Consider the following 13,031-nt stretch of genomic DNA (forward strand, 5'->3'; position numbering starts at 1 on the left):
TGGTGCAGTGGGTTGAGCGTTGGTGTTCGGATCAGGGGGGTCCACAGGTTCAAACCCCACTGCAGTCAGCATGTCGTTGGGTCCTTGGGCAAGACACTTCACCCCAAATGGCTCCTGTGGGGATTGTCCACAGTATTGAGTATGTAAGTCGCTTTGGATAAAAGCGTCTAACAAGTGACATGTAATGTAATGGTTGCACGGGTACGCCTATCTTAGGGGCTAATGACTCCTTTTGCTTCTTATTGTCTCTGACTTGCCCTGAAAATCTGTGGGTTGGGGGGCTGAGTATTGTCGACCATGCACCTGTCATGGCAACAGAGTGTTTCTTGGAGACATTGTAAACTATTCACTTTTGAACGTCAAAGAACGTTCACTTTTGAAAGTCACTCCTCACCATAAATGGTTGTGATATCGCCTGAGGAGATTTTTGAATTTGTTTGAGAAACAGACAGAACTTCTCATGTCACGGCATGTGCATCTGAAAGCTTTTGGACACCAGAACATTACATTAATTTGTGAGTATTCAGCATTATACCTCAGGCCTTAAAATGCCATAGCTCTTCCTTTGTGGCTTTACTGAACATTTAACTTCTACTCCACACAATTATCAAGCTGTTGACAATAGTTTAATTTATGGAAAACTCTGAAGTCTATTAGAAATGGGATACCCAAGTGAATTTAAAACACTTTGTGTATTGATGATAGCCATCTTACGATTTCTGGGTCTTCCCTATTGCCTTCATATACAGTCATGTGATTATGTACGGTCAAAATGAGATATGAAAACCCGTTTCTGAACATTCAAACAGTTTACAAAATCTCTCAGAAGAAATAAACAAGTTGACACCATGGATGCTTTTTGATAGAGATTTCCTTGTAGTTGTAGTAGATGGCTGGAAAGCAACTACGGGCAGGCTGGGCTAGAGGATTCGCAGTGGGATCGTTTTATCTGCCTCATTATGCATCTGTCTGCGGCACTCTGTGTCCATGCTCGTTAATTGTTGTTAAAGGTCTGTTGGTAAGAGGCAGGGATTATTTAGGCACCATAAACCAAATAAACACATGCAGTGCGCCCTCAGACTTAAGATGCTATACTCAAACTACATCAAAGCATAAATTAGCCAGCGATTACTGGGGGAAAAGCCTTTGAGATCATTTGCACTGCAGCGGCAGTGTAAGCTCCTCTGTAGAGAATGACCATTATGGACGTGAACCTCCCCAATAAGCGACGTTGACACTAATTAAGTTTAATAAAGTTTACCACGATGTTCCTCATATTCCTCTATTTCTCATCGTTTCATCTGGATTTGCTTAAAGGTATTAAAAGTAATGAGTCTTTTGCCCCCCGGACCAAGGCTTATTTGGAGGAGGGACACATTTGCTCACACAAACAGAATGTTTTATGCATGTTTTTAAATCAGACAACTAAGGTTTTTCCATCATTAATTATTTTGTAGATTCATTATTTTGTTAAAAAAAAAATTGCGGCGCACTTAGTAATTATAATGCAAGCTTCAGTGCGCCATCAAGTCTTAGCTAGTCCTATACAAAGATACATTTAGAGGACAAAGAACACAGTTATTTCAAAGAACAAAACCTCAGAAATACTATTTCAAACAGACAGGAGAGAATGTACTGTGCTTTCTCCACATATTTAAATAGCCAATGACCCTCGGTTGTATTCACTTGCACACATTTACAAATTCTATTCTTCATGTGAAATAAATACACACAAAATTATGATTTTTTTGGTTTCATGTTAGAATACCTAGCAGCATCAACAAAACCTGTTGAACAGGGAATATCGTGGACATCCTAGGTTGTTTCCACCAGTGGTTCCTGAATCCCCACTTCTCACATCTGGCCTGTGGCTGGAGAACGGTTAAAGACTCACTGTAGCTTCTGCCACTGCATCGCCCAGAGCTAGAATACAGCACTGAGACACGTAAACTCCACCAGTCACCATTTTTGCTGACAGCAGTGGCTTATCCACCCAAACTCCCTCCATGAATGAACAGCCCTCTAGCCTGACTCTAACCATAGGGGAATCCCCCCCACACCCACAAGAACAAGAGTCTTTCCCCAGCGATGAAAATGCCAGAGGTTTTTACGCTTTCTCACCCTATTCCCTGCTGTTCCAGTGTATTTTTATGCGCAGAACAAAAATCCGAGAGGAGGCTGGCATGTGGAAGCACAATGGCTGCAGATGATGTTGTGCTGTACACCCTTGTGGATGGAGGCTGGCAGTTTCTGCTCTAAGCTGTGTTCTAAGGTGCAACAGGGGTAGAGACGAGATCAAATGACAAGGAGCGCATCGCTCAGGGCTGAAGTTGTTGCGCTGCACGAGAGAGAAAATGTTTTTAAAAACGGGTCCAAAAGAGCGGCGTGAGACGCAGACCACATCATTACCAAACACAACCCCTGTCTGGTGCCTTTAGTTCGGATCTGCCAAGCAACCTCTTTTGCTTTTATTCCTGCTGATTGTTATTCATCCTGAGGTGAAGTGCCAAGTTGAGAGGGATTTGAAAATTGTCCAGCTGGATTAATATAATGTATCATTATTTTTCATCTGTTTATCAAATGATGTACTCACACAAGGGAGCAAAGTATGAGGACACAAGGCAGGATTGGGGGTAAACAACATTCAAGGAATTCGTTTTTGTGCTGTTGAAAATACCATTTTAATTTTTAAATGTTTAGCCGTGTTGCCCGAAGGAAAATAGAAAAGACTGCACAGACTAAAGAAGAATTTCATATTATATCTGTTGAATTTGTAATAAAGGTCCACCTAACTGTGACTGTACCTGTGTGCGTTTTGCCAATGCACTTATTGCATGTGACCAGAGTCTTCCACAAGTGTTGGCAGCAAATCATTCTCAATACTAACATGCAGCTGGAAATACCAACAATAGCTGTGTCCGTTGTTTACATTCAACACGATAATTGTTGGTGTTTTCTTACAGTTAATGAGACATGAGGTAGTTGGATATGGTTAGCAGTGAAAAACCGATGAGCTCTGCTCTTGCTACAATCTCTCGTTGACTTGTCCTGCAGCAGTAGTTAGGCAATCCCTCGAGTGGCTTGTGAGCTTTTCCTGGTTTCTCCAAAGTCGCCCACCCCTAGCTTTAATCATTGTAGTTCATTTATTTTTACTTTCACTAAATAACCTTGGCAAACATTGAATATAAGTCACTAAATGTGTATTAATGTTCTTGTTACATCCCTGTCTATGTTAATTCTGTATGTATGGCAGACTGGTGCTCACACTGCAACGACTGAGTGTTACTGAATAAGGATGCAATAGTCTTCCATCTCCAGTGTTATGATGTGAAACTGGAGGCCCCCGGCCAATGAACTCCATCTGCAATCCAATCCCTTCTCCATCCAAGAAAGTATGCTTATCCTTCAACAAAATGGAATGTTTTGCATATGAACTTTGGTTTTCCGTCGATACCATCAGCATCCAAAAAGGCATAAAGGAGAAACATGAGATGAAATAGGCTCTTTCGCATACTGCATATTTCAGCTCATTTGTCCCATTAACAGCCTGGACACACAAGGCAGTGCCGGTGCCTCATCGACTTGAGTTCATTTATGGAGGAAAATCTATAGAGGAGCGACACATATCCATCTGCTTCTTCACCCTCCCTCAGGGAGAGTCATTTGTGTACTTATTTAAGCTGCGGTCAGCCATTAGACCAGGCCTCCACTGGACTGTGTGGGCTAGAGAGCTAATTACTTTTCTTCCCTGTGCTATGGCGATAACTTTTCCCAAGTCATTGTCTTGGCACATGTATGGGAAAATCTTTTGGTTGATCTAGCACAATTAGATTGGAGGAAACAGGTGTCTAGTTTGAGTGAATTGTTCATGGTAGTTCACCATAGCCACGAATGCCCTGTTACTCCTCAAACACTTCACAGTGTATTGTGCATGCTGCACTACTGCATGCCTTCAGAAGTCAGTCAGAAGGAAGACCTACTGTTGTAATGAGGTTAACTGAGGGAAGAATGCCACCATAAGCAGGAGCTTGTTTCCAGTGTTTCTCTCTGACTCTGTGCAGCCGAGGGGAGGGAAATTAGGTGTGTGTTTCAGGTGTGGTTGTCTCAGTGGGATTATGTGTATCCTCAGCAGATTTCAGTTGGGGTCCTAATAATAACTTGAAAGTGCAAAGTCTCCAGCATGGCTCCACATAATTAGCCTTTAGCAGGAATCAAGCTAATTGCAGAGAGGTAATTGGGCACACTTTCCAGTCTGTTTTTCTGTTTTGATACACACAGACACACAGACACACACATTCACACAGTACTTTCTTACCTTGGTGTTTCATGTTGCTTGTCACTTTGATTTCCAGATAAATTAAAAAAGCATTTTAATTAGTTGATTTTTTTAACAATGTCATATTTTTCCTGAAGTTTCTGCAATAATGGAGCACAGAGTGAATAGTGTATAATATTATAGTGATATTTGTGGAGATCTGAGAAATGTTCTTTGTACAACACTAGGTTGATAGTGGCTTCATATTTCTTATTATGTTTTGCCATTCATATTGGTAGAAGAATAGATTTGACTCAAGAGCTTGGGGGTGTGTGTGTGTGTGTGTGTGTGTGTGTGTGTGTGTGTGTGTGTGTGTGTGTGTGTGTGGTGTGTGTGTGTGGTGTGTGTGTGTGTGTGTGTGTGTGTGTGTGGGTGTGTGTGTGTGTGTGTGTGTGTGTGTGTGTGTGTGTGTGTGTTGTGTGTGTGTGTGTGTGTGTGTGTGGTGTGTGTGTGTGTGTGTGTGTGTGTGTGTGTGTGTGTGTGTGTGTGTGTGTGTGTGTGTGTAGTGTGTGTGTGTGTGTGTGTGGTGTGTGTGTGTGTGTGTGTGTGTGTGTGTGTGTGTGTGTGTGTGTGTGTGTGTGTGTGTGTGTGTGTGTGTGTGTGTGTGTGTGTGGGTGTGTGGGGTTGTGTGGTTGTGTGTAGGGCCGGGGTAGAAGAGGATCTGGACATGCTGCGAGTGCAGGCTGCGATGGACCGGGCCACAGTGAAGGAGCTCCGCTTGTGTCTTGCTGACGAACACCAAGGTGAACTCTTTTTTATTTCTGAAGATGTTTTTTTGGGGTCATAACCAAGTATATAAACAAGAGATCATGACATTTTATAATCAGTTTTTTATTTGGTGTTGCAATATTTTACCCTAAATACTCATTCTATTTTATTATTAATGCATCAATAAACTGTATTTTTCATTACAATGCCAAGGTTTCCTCTGGTATGACCTGTGAGTGTGGAGAAAGTATGCATGCTTAACATGGCAGCACCTCTACGCCATCCTTTTACCTCTGGGCCATGCGTATTAGTGAGCAGAATTAATAAGACAACTCCCGGTGGAATTAATACGACAACTCAATTAAGACTTGATCAACTCCTTGCAAATTGATTGAGAGATAAAGTAGTGTTCATCTTGTCTGCATATATCATTCCCAATGTTAAAAAGGCACATCGCTTTGAATCCAATCTACAACCTTTTGTCAGACGCTGACCACCGCAACCGCTGCTCTTAATTAACTAGTTCAATAACAAATCTGTCCAACATCACTTTAATTTCCTCACAACCGATGATGGTGTCTGTTTGAGATGCAAGCATGTGATTTAAAGGATGGCACTAATTAAAATAGTGGATCCTCCCCTATTGACAGTCCAGTCAGGAATACTAGGAAATAAGCTCTTTAGAAAGGATATAGTTTTACATCTTTTCAGGCGAATAATCACTGAATACAAATGTTACACAGTAGCCTGACCACATGCATTCACTCGTGTGTTATCAAGTACAATTAAGTCTAGATATTATCAGAAGAAAAAAAAAGACAAAAGCCATGTCAACTGCAAAGAGTGTTTTACGCTATTTCTCTTAAACGTGGGGTAGGTAATTCACTTCAGAAACACTTTTTGCTATATTCCATGGAATGCTCTTAACATCCCGATAGCAATGAATACATTAAATGCTTTGACAATAAATACATAAAAACATTTCATCTCTGGAAGCCATGGCGCTGTAAAAAGCACGACCAATCATTTGAGCCGGCCCGGCTAAAATAACTGGATGGCCTACCTGCCTGTCAGCCTTCCATCTGTGCACAAACTTATCTCGTGCCCTCATTGGTCATGTGCGCGTTCGTGTGTGTTGGAGGAGGGGCTCTGTGAGGAAGTCTGAAGGAAGGGGCAGATTTTTTTCGGCTGCATACTTTCAAATTCTAACGCGCTGGTTTCTCTATTCTTACCTACCCTACCTTTAAGTATTGCTGTTTTTATAAACAGTTTTTATTACAGCTAATATTAAAGTTGTATTTTTCCTGTATAAATAATAGTTTCTTGGTACCATACAAATCTTTATAAAAATCCAACAATAAGTATGTTACATATTTAAAAGATTTACGAAAACCTTTGGGTTTCTTCAAACTGTGCCTTTTTCTCAAGTCATTGTTTATTATTTACTAATGTTTATATAGTTTTGAATATGATCTTACCATATCTTAGTAACAATGTCGTACTTAAAATTAGGATGAATAATCTCGTCTAACAGTTGGAATATTTACATCTGGACATATTCTACATGTTGACTGTCAATAAAAAGTCAACTCAAAGTTATAAAGACACAATCTTGAATGGCCACAACATGCGCTTCTGGAGACCCTCTGTCACCCGTTCAAAGGGATGGAGGGTTGAAACGCTCACTCAGGGATCACACTAACGAAAGGCAGCAGATGAAAGGAACAGGGCCTTTGTGCTGCAGCCCATGAGGAGACGTGGGAGGGACGTTAATGTATGCCGCGGTGCCAGGACCTCCTCCAACTGTGGGTGACTAGGGAGCCACCACGTCTTCTTATCAAGGTAGTGCTGAGGTGCCAACTCCCAAGCCACCAGCGCTGGAGCCGGATAATTGTCTCCCAACCTGGTTATGTACCCAGCGAACACGGCAGCCCTCCTGTCCCATTTGGTGCTCTGTCTGATTGGATGTGACATGCTGGGAAGACAAAAGAGCAGGCTAATTCAAAGTAACAAAGTTCCCTGGGCAAAGCGTCAAATGCAAAGCAAGGGATAATAACATAACCCTCACTCCTTTTACCGTCCCTACTAGGGCCCCTTTTTCCACTGACCTGAACAGTCAAGGTTCTGAATGTTTCCAGCCTCATTGTACTAATTATTTTTTGCTTGTCCTGTCATTAATGTTTTACAGGAGATCATTTGTAATAGAAAGTCATATATTGTTTTGTGGAACATTTGCTTTTTCCCAATTTTCCTATTTTCCCAAAATAATATATACTTCTTATCTTATAGGTGAGTAGAGAAGATATAGCTAATTTAGCTTTAGATACTGACACACTGTGACACAGCCATTGGAGGTGAATCTGAATATATGTGCATCAATTCCCCAAGCACTTTGACTCCTGCGTGCATTCTGTTGTTATCATAAAGACTAAATCATATGTTTGCCAAGGCCACTATTGAAGTTCTCAGAATAAAGCAGCATGTTAGTCTGCGGAGATTAGCTGTCCGTTGGGGAAACACAGTGGACTACAAAGCAGTGCAGCCCGGGGCTGTGTGTTCACCAGGGATTTAAGATTCAAGTACTCTGCGTTTGTTTAAGATCCCCAGAGAGGTGCACATAGCAAGTACCAGTGTGTGCTTTTGAACACTGTTTTCCTATTTCCACATGGACTACTAAATAAAAAAAATCGTTCTAATAATCAAGAGGAAAAAATGATGATTTAAGAAACAGGAGGTGGTTCATAGCAGAGTGGAGAATTCAAGTCCCCATGAAAATAACATCAGTGATTCTGCTTTACTTCCGATTGATTGACAAAAGACGAAATTAGAAACTGGACCTTGGGAAAGAAATTAGACCTTAGTAATGCTAATTGATTTAATGTACCCTCTTTATTATCGTTCTATTGATTGAGCCTGAGTTTGACGTGTAATGTCACAATAACGAGCTTTGTTCCCTTTTGCAGAATTGCTTCACAAAGTGGTAGAGGAGCGCCAGGTCAAAAGCAGCACTCCGAAAAAGCTTTCTGTTTCTTCACAGCGAATGGAACAGTCACTTAAAAAGGTACAGCACTATGCCATCACTAAGTGTTCTTTGTCATTGCCAATAATAGAAACCCGACAGAGCCATAAGTACTCACAATGCCTTTCAGAAAATGTCTCTATTGGGAAAGATTCAACAGTCTTCTCACTTTTGGTCGTGTAGCCATTTCCGAGTCAAGTGTCAGCTAGGATATCGTTTCTCTCAAAGTTAAGACATTTCACAAATACCAAACAATAATAGCTGTAGGAGTGGAGGACATACAGTATAGCAGTACTGCAGTAGGTAGTGTAAGTCATTTCAAATACATGTTGAATCTGAGCTCTTAGTAGGTTGCACAAGATTCTGCACACATGCTTTTAAAACCCCTGCGTGCATGAGTTTATATGCCTTCATGGCATTGAATCATCAAGAGTGAGGATAGCCATCTAATGTTGTGTGAAAGGTACCAGGCCTCACCAGCGGGCAGAGTGAAACCAAATAAAAGGGAGAGATTGCCTGGAGGCGCAAACCCAGCAGGCATGCACTGTTCTCTTAAACAGTCTCCACTGAAGATCTGACAAATAGGCTAAGTGCTCCAGGTTGATGAGGGTGATCAGGGTAAGGGGGTGCCAGTCAGATGTCCATAGTCTTGCAAGGTGGAGAGGGGCAGTTGCATCCTGCATTGGTTCAGCCATACACACAACATTAATTTATAAGCACATACACTTGTGAGGAAGTGTCTAGGGAGAAAATGACTGTGCATGCTACCACACACAGGTCAAATCTCAAATCTATCCTCTGTTAACAGTAGAACAAAAAAGGGGTGAACTCTGACATGCCATGTTGTTGTTTTCACTAGCACTACAAGAGCAGCGGGCTCTGAAGTCTGAGTATTTATGGTAAAAACGACAGATATGCAGGGGAAAAAACAAACGATGTTGTACCACTGAGGCCACATATCTCTGATTCCTTCAGATTGAACAGCTGGAGCGCAGGATGGTGTCCCTGGAGGAGGACACGGAGAGGCTGAAGGAAGAGAAAGAGCAGCTACTTGAGGCCAACGAGGACATGGCGCACAACTGCCGCAGATTGCAAGCCTCCCTGGATCATCTGCGAACCCAGGAAGCTGTCCGTGAAGAGGCAGCCCGTGCCCAGGCCCTGGCCCAAGGGGAGCGGCATCGTGGCGAGATCACGGCTTTACAAGGCCGTCTGGCTGCCTCTCAGAAAGACGCTACCAAGCTCCATCATCAGCTGCTGAAGCTGAGACAGGAGCTGGGGATCCTCAGAGCGGCCGGGGACTTCCACAGGAACCGCGCAGCAGCAGCGCGGGCGGGCGGCACGGCTGGCAACATTAGCGGCAAGGTCAAACTCAAAACAATCCGGCTCAGAGGTCCGCTGCCCCAGCGCCGCCACCGAACACTCAGCCCCAATCAAGCCATCAGCTGGCAAGGCCGCAGCCCGAGTCCCACTAAGGATGAGTGGGAGGACTTGAGCGTAGATAGGTAATGATACACACGCACACACACACACACACAGACAGAAGCACTTACTCTCACAGCCTCCCTCCTCATTAATTTTAGGTGGTAGGTGTGGAGCGGGTGGGCTGGCTGGCTGAATTGTTGGGGGGGGCCCACGCAGCATCGAGGGGACAACATGCATATGCAAAGCGTAAGCAAATGGGTGATTGAATTTCATCTTCTGTCTAGTTGGTATTCAGGAGCCAAAAGAAGAATGCGAGCAAGAATGATAGAGAGAAAGAGAGAGGAGGGGGAAACTACTGTCAGATCCTTTGAAATATCCTGGGACGCCTTGCTTGGAGCTTATTGACTGAAATTTGCATGCAAAATTAGCCACCTCTACACAAAGTTGAACCAGTGCCAGGAAAGCCCAGGGATAAGGGGCCCGCCGAAGCCTTGATACCTTCCAGTGATGCCATTTTCATGCACTAGTCACGCTACCCTGAAATTGACAGTTTGGCAGTTTGATTTAATTTACTGGTCCTTTGCATATTTACTAACCCCCCTCTGACAGCGCTAAGGATCCCCCTGCAAGAACCAGGCTCCCCCACCCACCTCCTGCACACAACTGTGCTGAATCTAACCCCACCCTGTGTATAGTCATGTTGGTTATCTCGTGGCATGTCAATTCACAAATGTGTGTGTGTGTGTGCTACTCTTGCGTTCTCCAGCCACCTCTGTAAACCCCTCCCAACACACACACACACACACACACACACACTTTCCATCTCACCCACCCTCCCCTTCCCTCTCCTCGCCTTAATTTAGTTAGATAGATTTTGAATGACCCTACTCGGCTCAGTACCAGATGTCTACAAGCTGTTTAACACCCTCTAAATTAAGAACCATCGACAGTAATTATTTCATGTATGTTTTATGCAAAAAAGCCACTGATCCAACATTTATTGAGTGATGGTCGGAATGATTTGATTTCAAACACTCAGAGCTATCGCTGATATTTATTTCCCTTCACTTCTCTCTCGCTGTGTGCCTCTCTCTATCCACTTTCTCCTACTAACTCCCCATCTTTTCAGCAACTAATTCATCAGGCTGTAATCCACCCCATCTCAATCCACATGAGGCCGTTTAACAGGGACTGGGTGCAGCTATGCCCTGCTTTCCTAATGCCTCTCCATGTGGCTAATAAGCAGCAGTCTAATATACACTTTACCTGAGAGGAGGATCTAAGTGGATTTGTGAAGAAGGGTTCTAAACTGAGATGTTGTCTTATTTAAGGCACCTGTCAGCTGATTTGTTACTGTAAAGCCTTCTGCTCCTCGTATCTCGCAGCGGTCCTCTTCTGCAATATGTCTGGTAGGCGCTTTCTGAAATACAGTATTTCCGCCTACGGAAGTTTGGCCTAAATAGTGCCCAATAAAGATGTCAGTCTCGTTAAAGATAATGAAAAGTCTTTGTTTATTCCGCTTCTTTTCATCGCCGCCTCTGGCTCATACTCAAGTTTTGAGGTGCTGGAGGCAGCTGACTATTTTAAACAGATCAGCAGTTTTTGTTAGAGAGCGGGACAGAATGAGAGCAAGGGGGCATGAAGGATATCATATTCAATTGTTCTGATAGTAAGAATATGGAGTGGGTGTTTATGATTGTGTTACATATTGCATATTCTATTAATCACTGTGGGAAATATACTTTTTACAAATGACGTAATATTATTATCGTCTTTTAAATCACTTTTTTTAAAGCATTTTTTCCTTAGATTCAGAGTCTGGAAATGGCGGAAGAGAGAAATATATGAAATGCATTAAAGCTGGAATCAAACATGCATTACATTAATGCACACAATGTTCATACTGCTTACTGCACATATTTCTTGTTTCATATTTCATATTTTATATCCTATAATTCATTCATATCATTCTATTTCCATGTAAATTACTGCTTTATTTTATTGCTATTTAACTATATTTTATTACGGTGTCCTTAAAGATTTTTTGTTTTATATTAGATTTCTTGTTTTATATTGTATGTCTGCACCACGACATCAAGTCAAATTCCTCATATGTGTGAACCTACCTGGCAATAAACCTGATTCTGATTCTGATTCTGAGACGTTGCAGTAACGTACACTGTAATGCAGGGCTACAAAATAATGAACTGGGTAGAGATCCGGTCTGTAAAGGCAAATTATTCACATTATTGTCATACTTAGTGACCCCTGGAAGAATCTATGATAATTCCTCACCATTTGACACAAGTTCATTGTAAATGCACAACCATGCTTTCATAATTGAATGCATTATCGCCGTAACATGCCAGCACTGCTTCCTTACTCTATTGTTTTTAAAAACACATCCAGGAGACAACTTAATAATATAGATAACCTGTGGGTATAGTAACTGTAACTCTTGTTGTCTAATTAGCCTCATGTTTACTGTAGACCGGACGAGGCAAAGTGACCTGTCTCTAATAATTGTCAATCTACATGTTATTCATCATTTGTAGAATAATATCCTTGTATTTATCGTGTAATGACTTGGTACTCAATCGGGCTGAATTCAACTCAGACCTGTTTAGCCGTCACCGCAGCATGAGGCAGGTATAACTTTTCATCAAATGTACTGTAGGTAACCCTGGTCTGACTGGGGGTGATTAGAGACCCTCAGCAAGTCCCTGTGCCCCATCCAGACCGGGTTTAACCCTCACTAGCCCCACAGCCCTGTCATGTTCCAGTTACATCCCCTCTCTGTGGTCTTTACCTCCGCTGCTTCTCCCTGGCCCCACCTTAATAAACCCGCCAGCGTAAATGTCACTGGCTTCCACCTTCACACGTCAAAGGTCACTGTCAATAAACCTGTATGTGTGTGAGCGTGTGTGTGCGAGCGAGCGTGTGTGTGCGAGCGTGTGTGTATGTGTGTCCCAGGAAGCCCTTACCGTGTGTCCATCAGATGCAACTTTGCTTGGCTCCGCTCAGCCGTGCCTCTCACACACGTCTGTCACACACAGAGGGCTAATGAAGGCCACAGCCGCTCTCATACATGTTGATGCATTCAGCATCAGCAGCAGACACCTCAGCTTTTCACTTCATTTACACCCGCATTTACACTTCCAGCTCAGAAATTGGATGGGACATTGATTTTCTGTTGGAAGTCTAGAGGGGGGCGAATGCACATATTTTAGCTTGATGTCAACTAAATCAAGCATAAATTGTAAATTGGATTTTTGTCTAGTGGTGGTACTTTCAGAGGCAGGGTTGTGGGTTCAATTTCTGGCCGGTAATATTCCTCTTTGCTTTTCTCTCCAGTGACAGTGGTGAAGAGTATGAGGACAGTCTGAATGGGGCCTCCAGGACGACGCTACACAGACGACACACTGACAGGAAGGTTGGTCTGCGCTCATCCTAAAACATGTTTTACATTTAAAGAAAATACAGAACAGATGTCAGATTTGAACACTGGTCTATTTAGTATGTTCCCCTCTAATTCTGCAAGAGTGATATTTTAGAGTTGGATTTTTT

General features: G+C 42.7%; 1 protein-coding gene across 2 annotated transcripts in view; it reads left to right on the top strand.

Annotated features, from left to right (window-relative positions):
* The window catches only part of cntln (centlein, centrosomal protein), an 88,951-nt gene that overhangs the window by 37,427 nt on the left and 38,493 nt on the right, over positions 1-13,031 (top strand). For both annotated transcript variants that reach the window (XM_034230240.1, XM_034230241.1), the window contains exons 14-17: positions 4,958-5,058; positions 7,987-8,084; positions 9,018-9,544; positions 12,819-12,897. In XM_034230240.1, the coding sequence (XP_034086131.1) occupies positions 4,958-5,058; positions 7,987-8,084; positions 9,018-9,544; positions 12,819-12,897 (805 nt within the window). The remainder of the gene's footprint in view (positions 1-4,957; positions 5,059-7,986; positions 8,085-9,017; positions 9,545-12,818; positions 12,898-13,031) is intronic.

This window comes from Gymnodraco acuticeps, unplaced genomic scaffold (assembly GCF_902827175.1).
Source record: "Gymnodraco acuticeps unplaced genomic scaffold, fGymAcu1.1, whole genome shotgun sequence".
NCBI lineage: Eukaryota > Metazoa > Chordata > Actinopteri > Perciformes > Bathydraconidae > Gymnodraco > Gymnodraco acuticeps.